Raw genomic sequence first — 19,753 nt, 5'->3', positions numbered from 1 at the left:
ATTGCTAGTAACAGCAGCCCTTGCACGAGTTTCATCTGGAGCGGGTATACGGTTGCATATATCTTACAACATGGGCGAAAATCACAATAAGCGAAAGCAGGGGCCCTCGGGTGCTGGCCCAGCTACCAAGAAGAGCAAAGTGAGCATCACTTGAGCTAACCCTGCAACTGGGTTCGCTGGCTAATATCGTATTTTTTTCGGTCACAGGGGAGCACTGCTGGAAAGTGGAAGACACCGCAGCAAAAAACGAAAGTTGCTGGACGGATTGAGATGGGAAACTCGCTGAACGTGGGCGACGAGGGTATATGGGTCACATATGCGAGAGGCATGAACACTAGGGCGTTCAAAGAGTTCACTGAGCTTTGCAATGAGGTGCGATGATTTCTGTGAAATCACCGGATACAATTGGTGTGGCAACACAAAATCGAGGCGGCAACTAACAAACATTATTGACAGTATGGAGAGAGCTTGTATGGTATCGCAAAACCAGCTGATGAGTACGATAACGCCAAGGACGAAGACGAGGAGCTGGACATTGAAGCCTCGATTGAGAAAGAACTGGCAGCTATGAAAGCACCTCGCGAAAAGTCCGCGAAAACGGGTATCTTTAGACCCATCAATGCAAGCATTGAGTGTGTCTTCTTCATGAAGACGATGAAGCCAGTCGAGCCTGATGTTCTAGTCAGACAAATGTGCGAAGACGCCAGAAAGTGCCTCAATCCCAGGGAGCGCAAGTGCAGATACATTAACCGCCTCACACCAGTCTTCAACACGGACAAGGCGTCGGACAAGGGTATCGAGAGGGTCGCTCGTCGAGTGCTGGCGCCGTACTTTGAGCTCGTTCCCGAGAGCGAGGACAGCGCAGCCGAAGTACCCTCGGAAGAGGTGGCAGCTCCAAAGACTACAAATAGTGATGGAGAGTCTTTTACGGTAAGGACTCGAGGCTTTTCCTTTTGGTGGTGGTCGCAGTCTAGCTTTTGCTAATCTGGTACCCCCACACAGTACGCCATTCGACACAATATCCGCAACCACACTACCTTCAAGTCGGATGAGGTGATCAAAAAGATTGCCAATCTGGTTGATAAGAAGCACAAGGTCAATTTGTCGAATGCGGATAAAGTCATCCTGGTGGAGGTTTTCCAGGTACGTACTTGATGCAATTACAACTGCCTCTCGGTATCTCATGCTGCGAGGTAGCACGAGGTATTACCGCATATTGGCTGTTCATCTTGACTAATACAAATTGAATTATTGCAGCTATTTTGCAGCGTTTCCGTCGTCGACGGGCCGCAGTGGGAAGAGCTCAAGCGCTACAACATGAACTCGCTCTACGGAATGATTCCGAGGCAAAAGAGCGGTGCAACCCAAGGCGATGCCGAGAAATCATCGATAAAGAAAGCGAATGGTGACGAGTGAGGAGACGGTGTAGTCGATTTTCATGGTGTGTTGCATTGGGCAGCCGTATCAACCGAATACGTCATGTATGCAGGCAGCTCTTTGCTGACGGGTGCTGCAGGCCCACCTTGCCAGCCATGGTTTGACCTTTTCAGTGACAGAGTCAGTAAGCCAGGGACATGCATGATGGCCGAATGATGGCTGAAGGAAAGAGGATAACCCGTATCTAGGTGGTGAAGCTGCAGGAAGGACGGCACGGCTTACCCCTCCTTGGGCATGTGGCGAATCAGTCGCTGACGTTGATCGAATACGAACTGAGCAGCTCAATTGTAACTAATGAAATACAACATGTCATGATTCCACTACCAGTGTATGGGTCAAGAGAAACGTTTTCTGCAACGTGTTGAAGTAGTTACCACGGCCGGCCCTGTGACAATGTGAGAATTGACCGCATGAAGGAACGACTAGGATCGGGATATTGTAGGTGGTTATTTGATGGATAACCGTGGCGTCTGCGGCATGACGGGCGTTTCAAGTTCCTCCCGCCACAAATTCACGATCAAAATTCCCGAACGATGACGGAATTTATTCGATGATTCATTTTGTTTGCCAGGAAGTGACTAACTTGAAGAGGCTTTGACCTTCTGGAGAAACCCGTTGTGGGACTAGTCTTGATGACTCGCAAGTCCTATTTGCCCTCCTTGCAAAGTCCACTCGGACAGCGGAACGGTGGCTTCCAGCTCTCGCTTACTGCGACCAATAGTAGTGGCGGCAGCTCGCTTGCTCGAACCAAGGGACTCCATTCGAGTGTTCTGCGACAGCCACATGGAATCGACGCCAACTGATACTGGTGCGCTTCCGCATCGTACTCTGCACCTCGCACCGAGCCGCATTCTACGGTAACTATTCCTCACTAACGTATCAGCAGAATCAAGGAAACGGAGTCTTCCTCTAGTTAGTTGGGTATGTCACGTCTACGGTCTGATACCAGGGTAACTATTGTCGGTCTGGAGTTATCCGCCCTGTGTCTCGTTCCCCCTGACAGCCTGTAGGACTTGAGAAGGCGGGCAAGGCACTCACTGCCTCGAGCCAAAACATGCTTGTGAGACACAGTATGTGCGGTGTCTTGCAGTGTCACTAGTTGTCGAGATTTACACCGCCTGATGGGCGAAAAACAATACGACTCACTATAGTGCCGATTGGCATACGAGCATGTCGCTTTGCTCGTGACCATGCCAGTGACCAATAGTCCACCGGCACGGGAAGGGACCCTTAATCGACTCATCCGCAAATTGTCTGGAAATGAAGGATGGGTACCTTTTGCCTGTCGGGGTACCTTTTGCCTGTCGGGGTACCTTTTGCCTGTCGGGGTACCTTTTGCCTGTCGGCCGAGTAATTTCCTGTACCGCCGCCTCTTTCGGCACGGACTTGGCGAGACACTTGGAAGGAAGGCTTCTGTTCCGCACTGGAGAACAACATCGCCTGCATGCACTAACACCGTCATCTGATATTATTACTTTCTCGGAGATGTCCCGCGCCCTGGTTTGTATATATCAGTCGGCGAGCATTCCGCGATGACTAGTTGGACCGCTCGCTAGTTACTCGCTCCAGCTTGGCTGCTTCTAGCCTGGCTTCCAGCCCTCTGCCCGTAGACGGGCCGCCTTTGGATAGTTCCTTGGCTTAGCTGGGTGAAGTTGCCATTGACAAGCATATAAGTCTGTCGCTCGGTTACTCAGGGTGTGTGAATTGGGAATCCACATTAATGGCTAATCGAGCGGCATCGACGGCTGCAAACTGCTATTCCTCCGTCGCTTTGTTCCAGCCCCAGCCAGTCTAGCAATTCACCCCGGCTGCGCACCAATATCTATGCTTTCTGTCGTGGGTCTTTCAAAGTCAAATCATAGTCGGCTGTGCGGGCTATTGTCTGTGAAAATATAACAGACAGGTTCTCGCGGGGAATCCTCACCGCAAATCCTACGACACCAATTGTATGAATGACAAATTCAGCCTCGACGAACACAACATCTCGCAGCCTACCACACCCGACGACACTGGCAGTATCAACCTATTGGGCTTGTGTGCACTACCAACTGACTATTAAACTTCACCAGCTCAGTTTCAACGCGTGAAAATGCCCGCCAGCTCTCATATCGAGCCAATATACGACACTATTCACTCTGTGTACCCTGGGCGGCCTCGTCTGGTTCTTGGTTCGACTTTCTCAATCTCAAATTCCCGCCGTCTTCAGCACATTGTCATGGAAGAGACAACGGTCGAGGACTCTCTAAAGAGGGTGATACTAGGCGCGCTTCCAAAAACTCGAGTACAGAGCGTCCAGGCCACAGCGGCTGCTGGTCTTCATCGCATATACCGTGCCACGACGCAAGATGGCGGCATCATACAATGCTCGCTGCCACCGTCACCGAATCGCCTAATTCTGAGGTGCGAGTACGGCTCTATTCGATCCGAAGCGGCCGTTCTGCAGTGGCTCTCATGGCTTGGCAAGGGACGGCCCGAGTCGGACTCGCCCAAATCCAAAACCGTCGACTTTGAGGAAGACAAGAAGGAAGCCAGAAATCGGATACGCGTGGATGCCATCTCAGAGTATCTACCCAAGCTTCTAGACCATGGAGTATCGGGTTCACTACACCCGCTACAGTACAATGTCATATTACCGCGCCCAGGGAGACTTCTGTCGATGCTTGCTATTCCTTTGACGGCCGCGGAACGCAGGTCGATCGACTTTCAAATTGGGCAGATGCTTCGAGGCATGTCCCTGCTGCGCTCTCCTGCCTCTCGCTTCGGAAACGCAGAAAATATGCTGCCTCCAGCGCCCCAGAGGTCAAGTTCGGCACAATGCCGAGCGTCGCTCCAGGCCCCAAGCGAATCATTCACGAAATGGTCGGATGCATTCGGCCACATGTTGCAGAGCGCGATACAGGACGCGCAAGCAAATCAAATAACAGCATCCTACGACAGCATACGGAGACTCCTCCACCGCTTCACTCATGTCCTCGATGGTGTACTTGAACCACGCCTAGTCTTTGTTGATGCCGGCTTGGATAAGAATGTCCTTGTTGCCATGCAAGAAGCAGAGAGCGATGAGCCCGGTACATCAGAGAGCGATAACGTTACAGCCGACGAGTTGGACTCGTCTGAGAGCGAATCTTCGGGCAGTGCAGCTACCCCCGTCAAGGTAACTGGCCTCCGAGAATGGATCAAGCCGGTCTTCGGTGATCCTCTGATGTCCGTTATTTTTTGTCAAGCACCGTCCGAGTCTCTGCTGCGCGGCTTTTGCACTTCTTTGCCCGATACGTTGGACGACATGGATGAAGTATCCGAGAGCCTGTGCCAGAAGCGCCAGCACGCGCAAATACGTCTGAACCTCTACCGTATCTACCACGCCCTCAACGCCATCAGCGTCGAATACATACGGCGCGATGTAGACAGCGACCCGAGAGAGCTACGGGCGCGCAAGGCGTTGGTGGAAGCTGTCCGGGAGCTCGAGGCACTAGACGAGGCCGAAACATCTAAGAGACGTCGTCGGTGTCTTGAAGTGACTTCGTCCAAGAGACATAAAACGTTGAGTCCGTGAGGGCCAGCACTTGCAAGATACCTTGGTTTGGGCAGCTAGAGTGAGAGCATATATAGATTGGAATCATGCATGAGTTCTATAATGAAATAAATTGACGTCAAGCTGGGGCGGTCTTTTTCATTCTCTTTTTTCACCGTCATCTTCGTCTCTTGGCAGCTGGATTCCCATGAGTCCTAGGAGGTTTCCGGTTGGGCCAGCCATGCCACCTTGGCTCTTGAAGCTCTCCAAAAGGTTCTTGGCCAAATTATAGTCGATATTAACCTCCAATTCAGAGTCTTCGTCTTCACTCTCTCGGTCCTCTGCTTCCGTCGCGGGCTGCTTTCCTTTTCCGCTGACCTTGTCCCGAGATTCGCCGCCGCCGCTGCTGTCGACTTTGCTCTGTTGAGACTTGGGGCTATCTAGGTGCAGCGCGCCGTGACGCTTGAGCTCGGCTTCCATTTGCAGGGCAAGGTTCTTGATATCCTCGTCCTCGGCACTAGTAGATTGCGTTCTTATGCTGCGGGCCGTTGTTCTGCTATACTGGCCCGTGGAAGCCATGGTGGGATTGTCTACTGGTAGTCCTATCATTTCCTTCATCATTCGAGAGAAGGTTTCTTCATCGAAACTCACTTCCTTATCCTCCATGTCGCTATTTTCGCCAGACTCCTCGTCTGGGTCCAGGTCGTCATCGTCGTCGTCGTCATTGTCCATGTCCATCTCGTTGATTTCAGCGCCATCCAGGCCAGCTGTCTCATTGTTCATAAACGCGTCAAACCGAGACACAATTTTTCTCAGGTGGTCTTGTGTTCTAGCGTCTCCGAATCCGGGATATTTCTTGCCTGTGTTGTTCGATTTTGCTCCCTTTCCCTCCAACTCGCGCTCGAAATCTTCATAGTTGATGTCAAGCCACCCTTCATTATCATTCCGTCTAACGTCCAGCCACGTTTCAATATCTTCATCTGTTGGAAGTTCTTCGTCGTCGTATTTTGAGTCTTGTAGCATGATGGAAAGTTCGCGAACAGCACGGCTCTTGTTCTTCGCTGCTGTCAGGGCCAACATTTCATACCCGCAGGTGAGTTTTATGCCGTCGTCGAGAGCCAGAATGTTGTTCGGTCCTCCTTTCTCCTTTTCCTCTCCCACGTGGCTTTGCATGATATTCTGCCAGTGTCGGGGCGCTTCGAAGCGTTGTGAGCGCAGTTGGGCAAATAAAACTCTGCTAAACCTGACACCAACAGTGACCAGGTCGGTTGGAGGTAGATGTAGCTCCTCTACCTCGGAGGCTGTTTTCTTCATCCCAGCGTGGTCTCGGAGATAGAAAGCTTCAACGGCAGCTGATATTGTTTTCGGCAGCTCATGTATAATGTAGGCCAGTTTTCGCGGAATTGTCACTGTAGAGTAATGTATCGAATCGTCCACGTGGGCGGGATACTTGTCAAGTCGATAGAATGCCTCATCTTCAATGGAAGGCGAGTGAATCAAGGCATTTGGCTCGGTGCGCAAGCAATTTACGGCGCCTGCTAGCGTGAGCGACTTGGCTGCGCCTGGCTGCGTCTTGTCGCTTCGTAGGGGGATGATGTTCAGTTTCCCGCCTTGTATCCAAACTCTGCAGTGGTCTATTTCGGGGTTGAGCCAGTTTGGCAGTGCATTGGCTGCTTCAACCAACAGAAATTCGCCATCCTCATCAGCGACGCGGATGAATAGTTCGGGGTGGGTTTTGGAGAGCTCGCGTAGTACGTAGACAATCAGCCACTCATCTTCCACAGCATCTCCATAATCTGTGGTGCCGTGCAGGTATATCAAGCCTAACATACTTTTATCAGATTGTTGCTCTAAGCGGCTGTCTCTGGATCTTGTCTCACCTTGATCGTTGACAACTTGGAGTCGAAATTCATCTCGTTGCCAAACATAGTTTGTGGCAACGCTGTCCATCAATCGGGTAGCTTCCTTACCGATACTATTTAGACGATTGAGGTATTTTACACCTTCACAGTTGTCGTCTAGAATGAAAATCATATATTCCATGGAGTTTTCAGAGAGCTGGCGTTCAAATTGGTGGGGTTCGCCCTCTGAGGCATTATGGTTGGCGTGGGCCATTATTGTGTCCCTGATTCATACAGTCCGCCTATCGATAGATGAAATGTATAAGATCGCATCCATGTTCAATTCCAGACGATGCTCAGTTAGTTGAGAGCGCAAAACTGTTCCCCTTCAACTTTACAGCGGGGCTTTCCAGTACCCCACTACGAGACCCGCGCAGGCGCGTTGACTCAGAGCCTGAGGAACGCGTCCACACAGCTAGCCTCTCGTAGCAACAATGCTGACTGTCGCCACGACCAATAACATCACCACTTCGCCTGTCCGCTACAGATCCGACTGTGTGGCTGCCCCCATCAACGGCAGCCATGCCCCCCTCCAAAAGGACCCGTCCCCTTTCGGATGCTGGAGAGAACCGCGAAGCTGTAGATGTTCAACAAGCGAGTTCGTCAATGGCTCAAGGAAGCCAGTCTGTATGACCAACGTCCCATGCTTGCACCCAGAAACCGTATCTAATATGCGTCTTTGACAGAATAAAAGAGCACGCCTATCACTCGCAAACGGTAACCATCCGGAAGACACGCCCGACCGAGAGAACACCGTCGCATATGGGGGGTCTGAAGATGATTCGGCCGACGAGGAGGAGTACGTGGACGCGCCGCCGCAGACTCAATATGAGATCATGCGAGATGCTGGGTTTAAGCATCTAGATAACCTTGAACTTGATGATGAACGAGCAACACAGCAGCTCTTGCGACGGCCGCGCAGCAGCTTAGGCGACAACCTCGTCGCTGAGAGTGGCATCATCGAGAGCATTACATGTTACAATTTCATGTGCCACGAGAGACTTCATGTTGATCTTGGCCCTCTCATCAACTTTATTGTCGGGGAAAATGGCAGCGGCAAAAGCGCCGTTTTAACTGCACTGACTCTATGCTTAGGAGGAAAGGCCAGTGACACTAATCGTGGCGGCAGCCTGAAATCCTTCGTCAAAGAGGGCCGAGACCAAGGCAAACTTGTGGTGCGACTCAAAAATGCCGGATCCGATGCGTATCAACCCGACATATATGGCGACAGCATCATTGTTGAGAGACACTTCTCCAAGACCGGAAGCAGTGGGTTTAGAATCAAGACGGCCGACGAAAGACTTGTATCAACAAAGAAACAAGAAGTCGACGAGATATCTGAGTGGTTCGCACTTCAAATGGGCAATCCTTTGACCATACTTTCTCAAGACAACGCCCGGCAGTTCCTAAACACGGCAACTCCATCCCAAAAGTACAAGTATTTCGTCTCTGGTGTACAACTGGAGCAGCTCGACAACGACTACAGGATGTCCCAGGACACCCTGGAGAAGACTCTGAATCTGCGTGACGATATCAACGAAAAGGTTGCCCTTGTGAAAAAGGAAATGGACAACGCTCTTCGTCTGGCAGAAACTGCACAAAAGAATCAGAGTCTTCGCGAGAAAGCGAGGCATTACAGATGCCAGCTTATTTGGTGGCAGGTCGTAGAGCAGGAAATTGCTCTTGAACAACTCAATGACAACATTGCCACCAGAACCGCCCACATTGTGGACGCTGAGAATGAATGTGAGAATATGGGCAGAGCCCTTCAGGAGGCTGAACAGAAGCTACAACAGCTCGAGTCTGCAAAGGAGAAACTGAATGAAGAAGATGACGGCATTCAGGACAAAGTCAATGAGTTGCTTACCATGTTCAACGCGGCAAAGAAAGCACTCGCTGATGTACAAGTGGAAGAACGCGACGCCCATGCCCGTTTAAAGTCGATTGGTGAAGAAATACAACAGTTCGAAATGAAGATAGAGGAGGAAGAAAGGCGGCTCGGCGAGTCTACGGGAGCCGCCAGGGCTGAGAAAGATGCGCAGCTCGAAGAGGCCAAGGCTCAGGAGCGAGACATCAGTCAGAGAATGAAATATACAGACGACCAGCTACCAGAAGTAGAAAGCAAGGTGCGAGATGCTGAAGACGCTTTCAAACGTCAGCAGAAACTGCGAGGTGCGAAACGAGCCGACATTATTCTGGCAGAGAGGATTCTGTCTGACCTTCAGAAGAGCACCGGGTCTGCTTACGATGGCTTTGATAGTGAAATAGCCAACCTTGTCAAGTCTATCGGTCATCATCAAGGATTTCGCACGAAGCCTGTCGGGCCGATTGGCGCACACGTCAAGCTCCTGAAACCAGAGTGGTCGGGTGTCTTGGAGAAAACTTTCGGCGAAACACTGAACGCTTTCGTTGTGCGGAGCAAAGATGACCAGTCTCAGTTGTCCGAGCTCATGCAGAGGAGCGGGATGAGACGTCGGCCACCCATCTTCATTGCGTATGGAGGGCACATCGATACGAAGAGTCAGGAACCTGCAGCTGAGTTTGACACTATACTTCGAGTGCTGGAGTTCGATGAAGATATAGTTCGAACTCAGTTGGTCATCAATAACCAAATTGAGAAGATTATCCTTGTGAAAAGCAGAGCAGAAGCCGAAAACACCATGGTAGATGGAGGCGGCCCGCCCCGCAATGTTACGGCGTGCCTGTGCTTCCACGACGGCAAAAACAAGCGAGGGCATGGCCTCAGACTAACGAACCGAAATGGGAATATTGGGACCGCCCCGGTCACTCCATCTACAATGCGACCCAGGATGCAGTCAGACTCTGTGCGGCAGCTAGCCGTCCAGAAGGAGAACCTGAAGCAATTGGAAGCCGAACTCAAAGAACTGCATTCTGAGGAGCGTCTTGCCCAACAGGCGGTTCAAAGATACAAAACGGAGCTAGACTCGCATCGCAATAACCAAAAACAGATCGAGATTGATTTGCGCCGAGTTCGGGCCGACGTGGAGCAAATCTTAACAGAGTTGGATGCATTTGAAGGCGCAGACGATCGGCTCATCACGCTTCGTGCTGATTTGGAGCTGAAGCAAAACGAAAAAGAGCAACTCGGTAGTCAGTACGGCAATATGAAGCTGGCCAAGACTGATCTCAACAAAAAAGCGGAAGCTGCCAAGAGAGACTTGGAAGGGGTCCGACGAGAAGCTGAAGAAGTCTCGGAACGCGTTCAAAAGGCTGATATGAAGATACAAAGTACGGAGTCTATGAGACGAATCGCCGTCACGAAAAAGAATGCAGCTTACGAGCAGATTGATATCGAAAGAGCTGAGCGCCGACGCGCGGAGCTACGACGGGATCAAAAGGCAGAAGAAGTCGCTGATTTTACCAGCCAAGCTCTTATGGTTGCTCCTGACAGGGTGCATATTCCGGAGGGCGATAACTACGAAAGCATCGAGAAGAAGTATCAGAAAATTGGAGATCAGCTTGCTATGCGGGAGAAACGCCTCGGGGCGACGGATCAACAAATCTTTGACAGAGCAAACGAAGCCAAGAGACACTACGAGACTGTTGTGGAGGAGACGGACAACCTGGACCGCATGATTGATTCGTTAAAGGGCGCTATCACACAGCGACTTGATCTGTGGCGCCGGTTTCAGAGGCAGATCAGCGCTCGCATCCGCATCCAGTTCAACTATCTCCTCAGCGAGCGAGGCTTCCGCGGCAAGATCAATCTTCAGCACAAGGAGCGCAAAGTTGTCATCCACATCGAGCCAGACGAAACCAGGACCAGCGCAGCGGGGCGAGACACGAAGACGTTGTCGGGTGGAGAGAAGTCATTTTCTTCCATCTGCATGCTACTCTCCGTGTGGGAAGCGATCGGATCCCCGATTCGCTGCCTGGACGAGTTTGACGTCTTCATGGACAATGTGAATCGAGCCATCAGTACAAATATGCTGGTGAGTTTTGCCAACTTGTTTGTCGGTCGTGGGTTGGTAGCTAATGGCGATGTATAGGTCGATACCGCTCGTCGCTCTGTGACGCGACAGTATATACTCATTACCCCGAACGCCATCGAGGGGCGTGCCAAGCTTGACAAGGACGTCAAGATCATCAGGTGAGTGCTTGGACATTTGTTAACGCGAGGATTCGACTGACGCCCTACTTTACACAGGTTGACGGATCCACGACAGCGTACTCTTATTTAGTCCGGCCGTTTCGTTTGAGCTCGGTTTCTTTAGAGGAGTTATTGGCTACTCAGAGACCACGAGATGGTGGATGATTGATTTGGTATTATATAACAGGAGTGTACGATGTCTAATTAGCTATTTTACATGATGGTGATTCGGATACTGTTTGGAGTTGCCTCAGATGCCTACGCCCTTGCTTCGCAGAACGTTGATGGCCGCTTGGAACGTGAACCCTGTCCACTGCCCGACAGCACCGACAGCGCCGCCGGCGGACTGGACCTCCTCGAGCCTCCGGGTAAGGAACTTGTTCGTTTCAGTGAAGCCGGGTGAATGGTCATTTGTCATGAACAGTTCGGTCGTTGTGTAGATCATGGACAGCGTCGCACGCTTCGAGTACCAGGACGGGTTGACGGCAGTATCGCCTGAGAGAAACCAGATCTCGTCGGACAGCTGTGCGAGTTCTTTTAGGGATTCAGGGACGTGGCTCGGCTGCGCCATGACTGCCAGTGCCTGTGATGTTGCTTTGCGTTAGTTGTGTTTTCTTCCCCTTTGAATTTGCACCGACAGCATCGTACCTCTTGCCAGTGCTGTACAATATCTTTATTCCCCAACAGCCGCGCCCATGTCAGGGCAGCGACCCTTGCTCCTAGTCCGAGTGACTGTTGGTCTTTGAAAAGGATCCGGGAAGTGCCCGCGAGGCCCTGTCGCTGTATGACCAGGTGGTAGCGTACCAGGTTGAAGGTGCTGTCCGGGAGCATGCTAGGGCTAATGTCGAGGTAGCCAGCGTCGCGCGCGCCGAGGCCGAGCGCGAGCGCCGAGAAGCCGTGCTCGGGGACGTGTTTGTAGGCGGCGGACAGGATGGCCTCTTCGGCAGCGCCAAACGGGCCCTCGGCTGCTGGGTGGTCGTAGGAGTGGTAGCTTCGGCATGGACGGGACGAAACGCGGCAGTGAGACGCGGCGCGGCGCGCAGCCGCGCGAGTCGCCGTGATGAACATGATGGTGTGGTTGAGAGTCGAGGTTGTCGAGGTGGTGGAATTGGTCGTTGGCGTGGTCGTGGTCGTCTCGGTGATGCGCGCAAACTCACACAGCGCAATCGACGGTCATGAGCTAGGGGAGAAAAACGGGACGACTTAGGACGATGTGTGGTCTTATTTTTTTGGAGTAGTGGGGTTTCGATATCAAGGTGGGCAAGATTCAACTGCTGGCAGCCGAGCCTCGATCTTATCATCGGTTACATGTTGGCAGCAGTCTCGAGTGACCACAAGTATGTTGCTGCTCATAGCGAGCACGGGTGGTTTTGTTGTTCACTTCTGCATTGTGGTTGCTTAGACCTCTTGGACCTCCTCCATCTCAGGCCTTTTACTAATTGTCAACGGCACGACTATGGCCACAGTGTGGCGTTCAGCCATGTGTTTTTAGTGATTATTATAATACTAACTTAGACTATGGATTATTGATTATATACGAGTTATAAAATTATAGAGAGTATGTATATTCTCTAGTTAATTCTCTACGATTTTATGTTAGCCATTCTATTGGAATATATCTGGTCATGAGACTATCCGCGCCTGTGTCTCTGCTACCGCTAAGCCACAAATTGGTTGACACAATTGGTGGTGTGGTGGACAAATAGTTAAGGCCTGATCCCTACGACAGGGCAGATCACATGGCATGTTCTCAATTCAAATCGGCCACGGCTTGCCCTCCCAGAGAAACCCGACACTGAACGACCTTTCACACCCGTGGGATTCTGCAACCCACGATGTCACCACACTACCCTGGATCACACCAGCACGACACGGACCTCGGTGTCTACGTATACAGCGCGCAGCTGCACCGCGGTGGTTGGTGAGAGCCACCAATTACGGCAGCCTATAGGTGAGTTGTCGCCAAATCCCAATTCACACCCAGTGTGTAGTTAGATATGAAATAATGCGTACGCAAGTGGGTCGTTATATTTTTTAGATACATATTATCCTTATAGCCAGTTAGCAGCTAGCAAGCCAGCCAGTAAGGAAGCCAGCAAGGAAGCCAGCCAGCCAGCCAGTAAGGAAGCCAGCAAGGAAGCTAACGAGGAAGCCAGCCAGCCAGCGAGGAAGCCAGCCAGCCAGCAAGGAAGCCAGCCAGCAAGGAAGCCAGCCAGCCAGCAAGAGCTACCTAGGTAGGTAGCTAGTAAGCTTCTTTAATAATAAGTGCCCTACTACTTCCTCGCTAGCTAGCTTACTTATTGGTTCCTTGCTGGCTAGCTTCCTTGCTAGCTTACTTACTCGCTGGCTGGCTAGCTTCCTTGCTAGCTTCCTTACTAGCTAGCTAGCTGGCTTCCTTACTAGCTTCCTTACTAGCTAGCTAGCTAGCTAGCTAGCTTCCTCGCTAGCTAGCTTCCTTGCTAGCTTCCTTGCTAGCTTACTTACTTGCTAGCTAGCTAGCTAGCTTACTTACTTACTTACTAGATGGCTAGCTAGCTAGCTTACTTATTGGTTCCTTAGGCTGGCTCTAAGCACTTAAATAGAAATATTAATATACTAAAAAAAATTACATACGCTCTCGGTGTATGCCTAGTGCGTAAACCCCGATACAACAATACAAAATGGGTTTTGGCGACAACTTACCTATAGGCTGCCGTAACCAATGGTTCCAGCGGGACATAACACGACGTGGGCCAATTATGGGTGAGTGCATGCCGCCGCATGCTGAGGGTGGCATGGGCGGTGGACCATCCATGCACACTCTCTTGCAAGTCGCACAGCAGGCAACGCAACATTGCAACAAGCAACTTAACTAGTTATCTGCACCTCCAACTGGGCAAGGAACCACGTAGCGCATTGGATAAATGCCGAGCGCTTGGCCCATCGCCGCTCGTTAGTTATGGACATGCTGCTATAATGGTCAACGGTAAACATGGTACAGCTGCTATGGTCGGAGGCCTGATGCAAGATGCGGGTTGAAGGTGGGCTTCATAACTAGATCAAGCCAAACTCGTAGGATAAAGCCCAATCCAGATACGATCTCCGGGCGGACGAACAGGGAGCTCTGTTTCAGAGTCACACTACGGACTGGATTCCCTCGTATTCTGCCAAGCGAGTTTTCCACGGGTACCTGGCAAGTCTAGTTAACTATCTATTCAACAAACGCACCCACCAGACTAGTTATCTGCCACCGGAAATGCAGCCCATCACAATAGTCACAAATGGCGAAGCCACCCGGCCGTAGGTGGAATCCAGCTGCATGCATTACGTGCTGTCTTGGGATCCTGCCCTTGGGCGATTTGGTACTCCGTAAGGATCTGTATATGGCAGCCCAAGGAATTCTGTAATCTGTAGATTGCCTTGACAGGGGGGTCTTCTTGACACATGTGATTGATGAAAGGCAGTGCCTGGTAAAACAACTATGGAGATATAGCCGACTGAGAGCTCGCACGAGAAGTTGCAACTAGAACCCATACTGGTAATAGCTCGTTCGCGTGTACTCCATAAGCGGTTGCAGACTTGCAGCCCACTGCTGGAACAAGTTCCACATGCCCACAAACCGGAACGGACTTGCTTGGCACCCGCCCCTCGTCACGTTCAGCTTGGTGGCTGCCACGACGCGAGTGATGGCAAGCAGTGAGATATCGCCCGCCGGGCCACCATGCCGCGACGCCATTCGCAAAATAAAACACTAGCGAGTCTGCAAGACGCAAGCAAAATTTGCCACGCTGTCTGATCCTTATCATGGTCTGAGAGGGGAACTATTATCTGGTTGCGCGATCAACGCTGCCTAGGTAATCTGTACCTAACTTTAGGCAGGACACGAGCGTGGCCTTAGTTTTCCGTCACATATCCCACGACAAAATCCGCTTCAGTCAAGCTGTCATATCGGCTGCGAGGAGGCTTATTTTTCTTTCAGTCGAGGCTGACACCGTGGAAGGCCGATGGGATGGGCAACCTGAGTTTGTTGTGGGTGGCACTGGTGGTCCGCGATCACCAGGCTCATGTCCCCCATAGCGGCCTTCAAGTATAACAATTCAAGGTTGCGTACTATTAGTTAGCTTTAGAGAAGACCAAACAAACGTCGTTGAAGCTGTGGGTAATTAATAAGGCGTGAGAGATGGGCGAACACCCGCGGCGATTAATTATTCACTAGTCTTAATATCGTAGTCTGGCATTGACTGAAGCCGGCCGACCGTGAATGGTTTCTCGCTGGCGATCTTTCGGAGTTGCACCAAGCCGTTCAAATTGTAGGTTTGTGTGCAGGTGTCGAGTAGTGATCGATGTAATAACTTAGTAGTGGCCAATGGACGAGTGGACGGGGTATGTGATAGTTATGAGGCGTGGCGCGCAGCCAGTCACAGCTGTGGCTCGCGAGCGAAGATTAAACGCTGGAATGGACGAAGTTCATGGCTTACTATGTAGAATTGATGCCTTGATTTTTCTTTTGAGATATGTGATGGGTAACTACTAGGTAGTCCTGGTTCACAAGATAACTAGAGCAAAGAGACGCGTGCGGATAGCTGCCGAGATCCTACAGCAATGTTTCAATGTCCGGCACGCGCAACTAGTGTGGGCCTCGAGATTTGCAACAAGTCAATCGACAAATTGTTGAAGGGAATGCAAGTGCAATAATAATGACTAAATTTACCCCAGTGCCAAAGCAAAAAACAACGCCATATATATACAAATTACATTATGCAAATACCCACACACAAGCCATCGTAGCAAGTACCTACCTACCTACCTACCTAGGTAGTAGGTAGGTACCTACAGCTCCTTTCTCTGGCAATAATGTGATAATAGCGCCAACTCCCCGTTCTAGCCCTCTTATTGGCCACTTGCGTCCATTTCGCCCCCCCCTTGCTCCTCCTCCTCATCCAATCCTACGCGCATTCTCCCTCTTGCCATCTCGTCGCACTTTTCCCCCTGGCAAACAGCCAAAACAGCCAACTTCTTTGGCGTCTCGTCCCATCCTTCCATCCACATACGCCCACGACGCAAAACTGCCACCACCGAACTTCGCGCTCCCACCCCCCTCCTCTTTTTTTGCTGCCACTTTCGACAACCTGCATCCTAGGTTTTGCGCTTATGCGAGATCCGTCCGTGAGCTGACCAGTCGTGGCTTGTGTCCTGCCTGCCCCCCCCCGTTTCGTACCGTCGCTCGCTGCTCTTCACTTTTGGCTTGCTTTGCTTTGCGCCGCCCTCCATCTGTTGAGACACCCACTCACTCTTCACCACCGCCAACACAGGCTCAGTCCTTTCCTTTTCTCTACTCCAACGCTCGCATTTTTCTGCCATGGGTACGTTCACTTCTCCGCACTCCTGCACCACTCCCGTCTTTGCTCTCGTCGGCTCCCATCGACTGTCTCGTTGGCCTATTCTCTCAACCCTTTCATCACATCATCAACTATTCTCACTCAATCTACCATTCGCTCTACCGCCCGAGGCCCTTGTCCGTGGGCTTGACATTGATTCCCCTCCTCCCACTCGCTGGTACAAGACCGATATCCCCTCTTCTTTGTCTCTCTTTTCTCATGTAACTCCACGCCCCTCGCGCCGCTGCGCTCTCTGTGCCAGCATCCCATAGCACATCACTGCCTCGTTACATACCGTCCTTCTGTCCTCTGCCAATCATCCTAGACAAACTACCGAGCTTCGCCAAAACCAATAGGCCACCATACGACGTCGCTGTCTTACACTTGTGTCCGTGGTTCGCGGCCCTACACCTCCCTCCGTCACCCCACCATCCGAGCCTCGCGCTTTCTTCCGCCACCGTCCCAACCTTGATGTCCCACGTTTTTGCACCTCGCACACTTCTCACTTTGCAGACTTGCCTAACATCTCTATCTAGCTGATTCCGGCGACACCTACCGTCCTGTAAGTGAACCTCTCTGGCCTTTTGATTAGCTTTTTATCCTGCCGTCGTGGCCGCCGTCACGCGTCGTTTTCCTTGCCCCTCTCCCCTTATGCGCATTAAGCCCGGGCTTGGTTTTTAGGTGTCGCTCTTTAGTGGTCTACCGCGCCGTTGGGGTGTCTGCCTGCCCGCGCGCATCTGCATATCGACCGTGGGACTACTCGACACCAAAGCAGCCTCGTACACCCGCCCGAACTCATGATCTTCCAACATGACATGGCTGTTGTGCTAGGTCCAAAGACTACCACCCCAGGCAACCGCTGTGCACATGTTATACCAAAGATCTTATACTCTATCCAAACCATGTCTAATGCAAAAGCAGCGTGAGAGATCTCGCTCCCCTCGCCGTCGCTCCAGAAGTCCAGGCAGACAAGGACGTCGCAGATCTTACTCCCCACGAAGCAGATCCAACAGCCGAGAAGACTACCGACGCGGTCGCGATCGCTCCCCGATGACCGGCACAGGAGCTCCCGGCGGCGGCCCTCCCGCTGGCTTCAGTGGTGGCCAACCTCCTCAGCGCTCATTCGAAGACAGAGCTGCTGCCCGCGAGCAGATGATGTCCAACGTGCGCGAATCGTCCCAACAAGACCGCCGAGTCTACGTGGGCAACCTCTCGTACGACGTCAAGTGGCATCATCTCAAGGATTTTATGAGACAGGGTGAGGAATTCGAGAGTGAGGAGGAATCGCTCGGGGACTAATTAATTGGGTTTTAGCTGGAGATGTTCTCTTTGCCGACGTATTGCTGCTTCCTAATGGAATGTCGAAGGTGGGCTTCATTGCATAGTTTTCTTTTCCCTCTCCTACCGTCTCCGGCGGTGTTCCCTGGAATCTTCTTCCCTTTCTCGGCGTTATTGTTGGATGTTTTGGATTGACGGGTAGGGACTTTGTCCTGGGTGATTTGTAGGGATGCGGGTAAGCTTTTTCTTTCTTCACCCATCACGGCGACACATACTGACCGATACATCAGAATTGTGGAATATGCGACCAGGGATCAAGCCCAAGCGGCTGTTACCCAGCTTAGCAACCAGAATCTCATGGGTCGTCTTGTATATGTCCGCGAGGTAAGATAAACACGATGCACTACTATCCATCAGTTTGGCTCTAACTTAATATCCCAGGACCGCGAAGCTGAGCCCCGGTTCATCGGATCTAGTGGCGGCAACAATCGTGGCGGTTTCGTTGGTGGCAATATGCATGGCGGCGGCGGCCCAGGCGGATTCAACCCCGGATACGGGGGTGGCCACGGCCATGCTGGCCCGGGCGGACCTGGAGCTGGCGGCCCAGGCGGCCACGCTGGCCCAGGCGGCCCAGTCGGCGCTGGTAGCGCTGGTCGTCAAATCTATGTTGCCAACGTTTGTTGCCCCGAGCTATACCATACAAAGCTTGTCAGCTTTTGCTAACACGTAGAAAACAGCTCCCTTTCAACATTGGCTGGCAAGACCTTAAGGATCTTTTCAGACAAGCAGGTGAGTTCGATTCACTTAACATGGCCTAGTTACTTAGATGGCTACTTTTGCAGAAGCTGATCCGAGTGTTAGCTCGCAACGGTGGTGTTATCCGAGCGGATGTTCACTCTGGCCCCGACGGTCGCCCCAAGGGCTCTGGCATCGTGGTATTTGAAAGCCCCGACGACGCTCGCAGCGCCATTCAGCAGTTCAACGGCTACGACTGGCAAGGACGCATCATTGAAGTCCGCGAAGACCGCTTTGCTGGAGCCGGTAACATGGGCTTCGGCGGCCGCGGCGGTTTTGGTGGTGGAATGCGTGGCGGTTATGGCGGAGGATTCGGTGGCCGTGGAGGATTTGGAGGCCGTGGAGGATTTGGAGGCGGCTTTGGCGGCCGTGGTGGCTTCGCCGGAGGTCCTGGTGGCTTTGATGGCCCCCCTTCGGCAGCCGCTGCGCCTAACCCATTTACGGATAATGCTACCTCCGGTACCGAACGCAGCGAAATCATCTATGTCCGCAACGTATGTATCGAATCATCAAACACGCTGGAATCGCGCTGACGGTAAACTAGCTCCCCTGGTCAACTAGCAACGACGATCTCATCGAGCTGTTCACTACTATAGGCAAGGTCGAACAAGCCGAAATCCAGTATGAGCCAAGCGGCCGCTCGCGTGGCAGTGGCGTGGTCAAGTTCGACACCGCCGAAACTGCCGAGACAGCCATCTCCAAGTTTCAAGGATACCAATATGGTGGACGCCCCCTCAACCTGAGCTTTGTCAAATACGTGACCCAGCAGATTGGCGAGCCCATGGAAGCTGATCCTCACGCCGGCTTAACTCAGGACCAGATGATGTAAAGTTATCTGGAATTGGGATTGAAACTTGAAATTAGGTTGAGCTCTCATCTGCCATGTTCCCTTTATCATAAAGGGAGGCAAGACTTTCATTCCATTCCCCTGCTTGTTTGGGAAACTACGCAGCCTCTTTGTGTGCTTGGAATTACGGAAAACTGGTTCGCAGAAGTAGAGAAGACAGCCTATATCTGCAGAGACGATATGGGGCTATTTGAGATTGTAGGATGATTTTCAGTGCTTACTTTACTCGAAGGATTTGATTGGAACGGTGAATGCTCTGATATGGATAGTGCTGCATTTAAAGGCATCGCACGTCCGGATATGTGGTTGGAAGCTCAACGCTGAACGAGCTGACTGTACGACTGCGGATGTGCTTATGTTCTGGTTGATTTATGAAGAATGGACGAACCGGACTTGTAGACGAATGAGATAACGGCGGGGAAGCCGCAGCCCCGGAGTAGGACAACAGCTACTGCTTGTAACAGTTGACGAGCAACATGGCATTTGCAAAATGAATACACATGGCACTGACTCATA

At 51.7% G+C, this 19,753-nt stretch overlaps 6 protein-coding genes across 6 annotated transcripts; 4 read left to right on the top strand and 2 right to left on the bottom strand.

The window, feature by feature from the left end:
* Positions 1-70: 70 nt before the first annotated feature.
* CCM_01230 (THUMP domain containing protein) lies at positions 71-1,416 on the top strand (the record flags this gene model as incomplete). Its single annotated transcript, XM_006666387.1, has 5 exons — positions 71-139; positions 208-372; positions 457-930; positions 1,003-1,143; positions 1,258-1,416. The coding sequence occupies 5 exons, from the start codon at positions 71-73 to the stop codon at positions 1,414-1,416; spliced, it is 1,008 nt and encodes a 335-aa protein (XP_006666450.1).
* Positions 1,417-3,526: 2,110 nt separating this feature from the next.
* CCM_01229 (uncharacterized protein) lies at positions 3,527-4,990 on the top strand (the record flags this gene model as incomplete). Its single annotated transcript, XM_006666386.1, has 1 exon — positions 3,527-4,990. The coding sequence occupies one exon, from the start codon at positions 3,527-3,529 to the stop codon at positions 4,988-4,990; it is 1,464 nt and encodes a 487-aa protein (XP_006666449.1).
* A 117-nt stretch (positions 4,991-5,107) lies between these two features.
* On the bottom strand, positions 5,108-7,063 carry CCM_01228 (SGT1 domain containing protein; the record flags this gene model as incomplete). Its single annotated transcript, XM_006666385.1, has 1 exon — positions 5,108-7,063. One exon carries the CDS (start codon positions 7,061-7,063, stop codon positions 5,108-5,110), a length of 1,956 nt encoding a protein of 651 aa, XP_006666448.1.
* Positions 7,064-7,283: 220 nt separating this feature from the next.
* On the top strand, positions 7,284-10,964 carry CCM_01227 (RecF/RecN/SMC protein; the record flags this gene model as incomplete). The annotated part of the gene is made up of 4 exons (XM_006666384.1): positions 7,284-7,344; positions 7,370-7,476; positions 7,536-10,802; positions 10,860-10,964. The coding sequence occupies 4 exons, from the start codon at positions 7,284-7,286 to the stop codon at positions 10,962-10,964; spliced, it is 3,540 nt and encodes a 1,179-aa protein (XP_006666447.1).
* A 246-nt stretch (positions 10,965-11,210) lies between these two features.
* Positions 11,211-12,028, bottom strand: CCM_01226 (ubiquinone biosynthesis protein COQ9; the record flags this gene model as incomplete). Its single annotated transcript, XM_006666383.1, has 2 exons — positions 11,211-11,543; positions 11,609-12,028. 2 exons carry the CDS (start codon positions 12,026-12,028, stop codon positions 11,211-11,213), a joined length of 753 nt encoding a protein of 250 aa, XP_006666446.1.
* Positions 12,029-15,305: 3,277 nt separating this feature from the next.
* Positions 15,306-19,444, top strand: CCM_01225 (RNP domain-containing protein; the record flags this gene model as incomplete). The annotated part of the gene is made up of 12 exons (XM_006666382.1): positions 15,306-15,404; positions 15,474-15,569; positions 16,854-16,879; positions 17,322-17,590; positions 17,632-17,684; positions 17,823-17,830; positions 17,886-17,979; positions 18,037-18,270; positions 18,333-18,384; positions 18,457-18,884; positions 18,935-19,215; positions 19,255-19,444. The coding sequence occupies 12 exons, from the start codon at positions 15,306-15,308 to the stop codon at positions 19,442-19,444; spliced, it is 1,830 nt and encodes a 609-aa protein (XP_006666445.1).
* Between the last annotated feature and the right edge of the window lie 309 nt (positions 19,445-19,753).

The sequence above is a fragment of the Cordyceps militaris genome (genome assembly GCF_000225605.1).
Source record: "Cordyceps militaris CM01 unplaced genomic scaffold CCM_S00001, whole genome shotgun sequence".
NCBI lineage: Eukaryota > Fungi > Ascomycota > Sordariomycetes > Hypocreales > Cordycipitaceae > Cordyceps > Cordyceps militaris.
The sequence above is the reverse complement of the archived record's forward strand: the minus strand, read 5'-3'. Positions and strand labels throughout refer to the sequence as shown.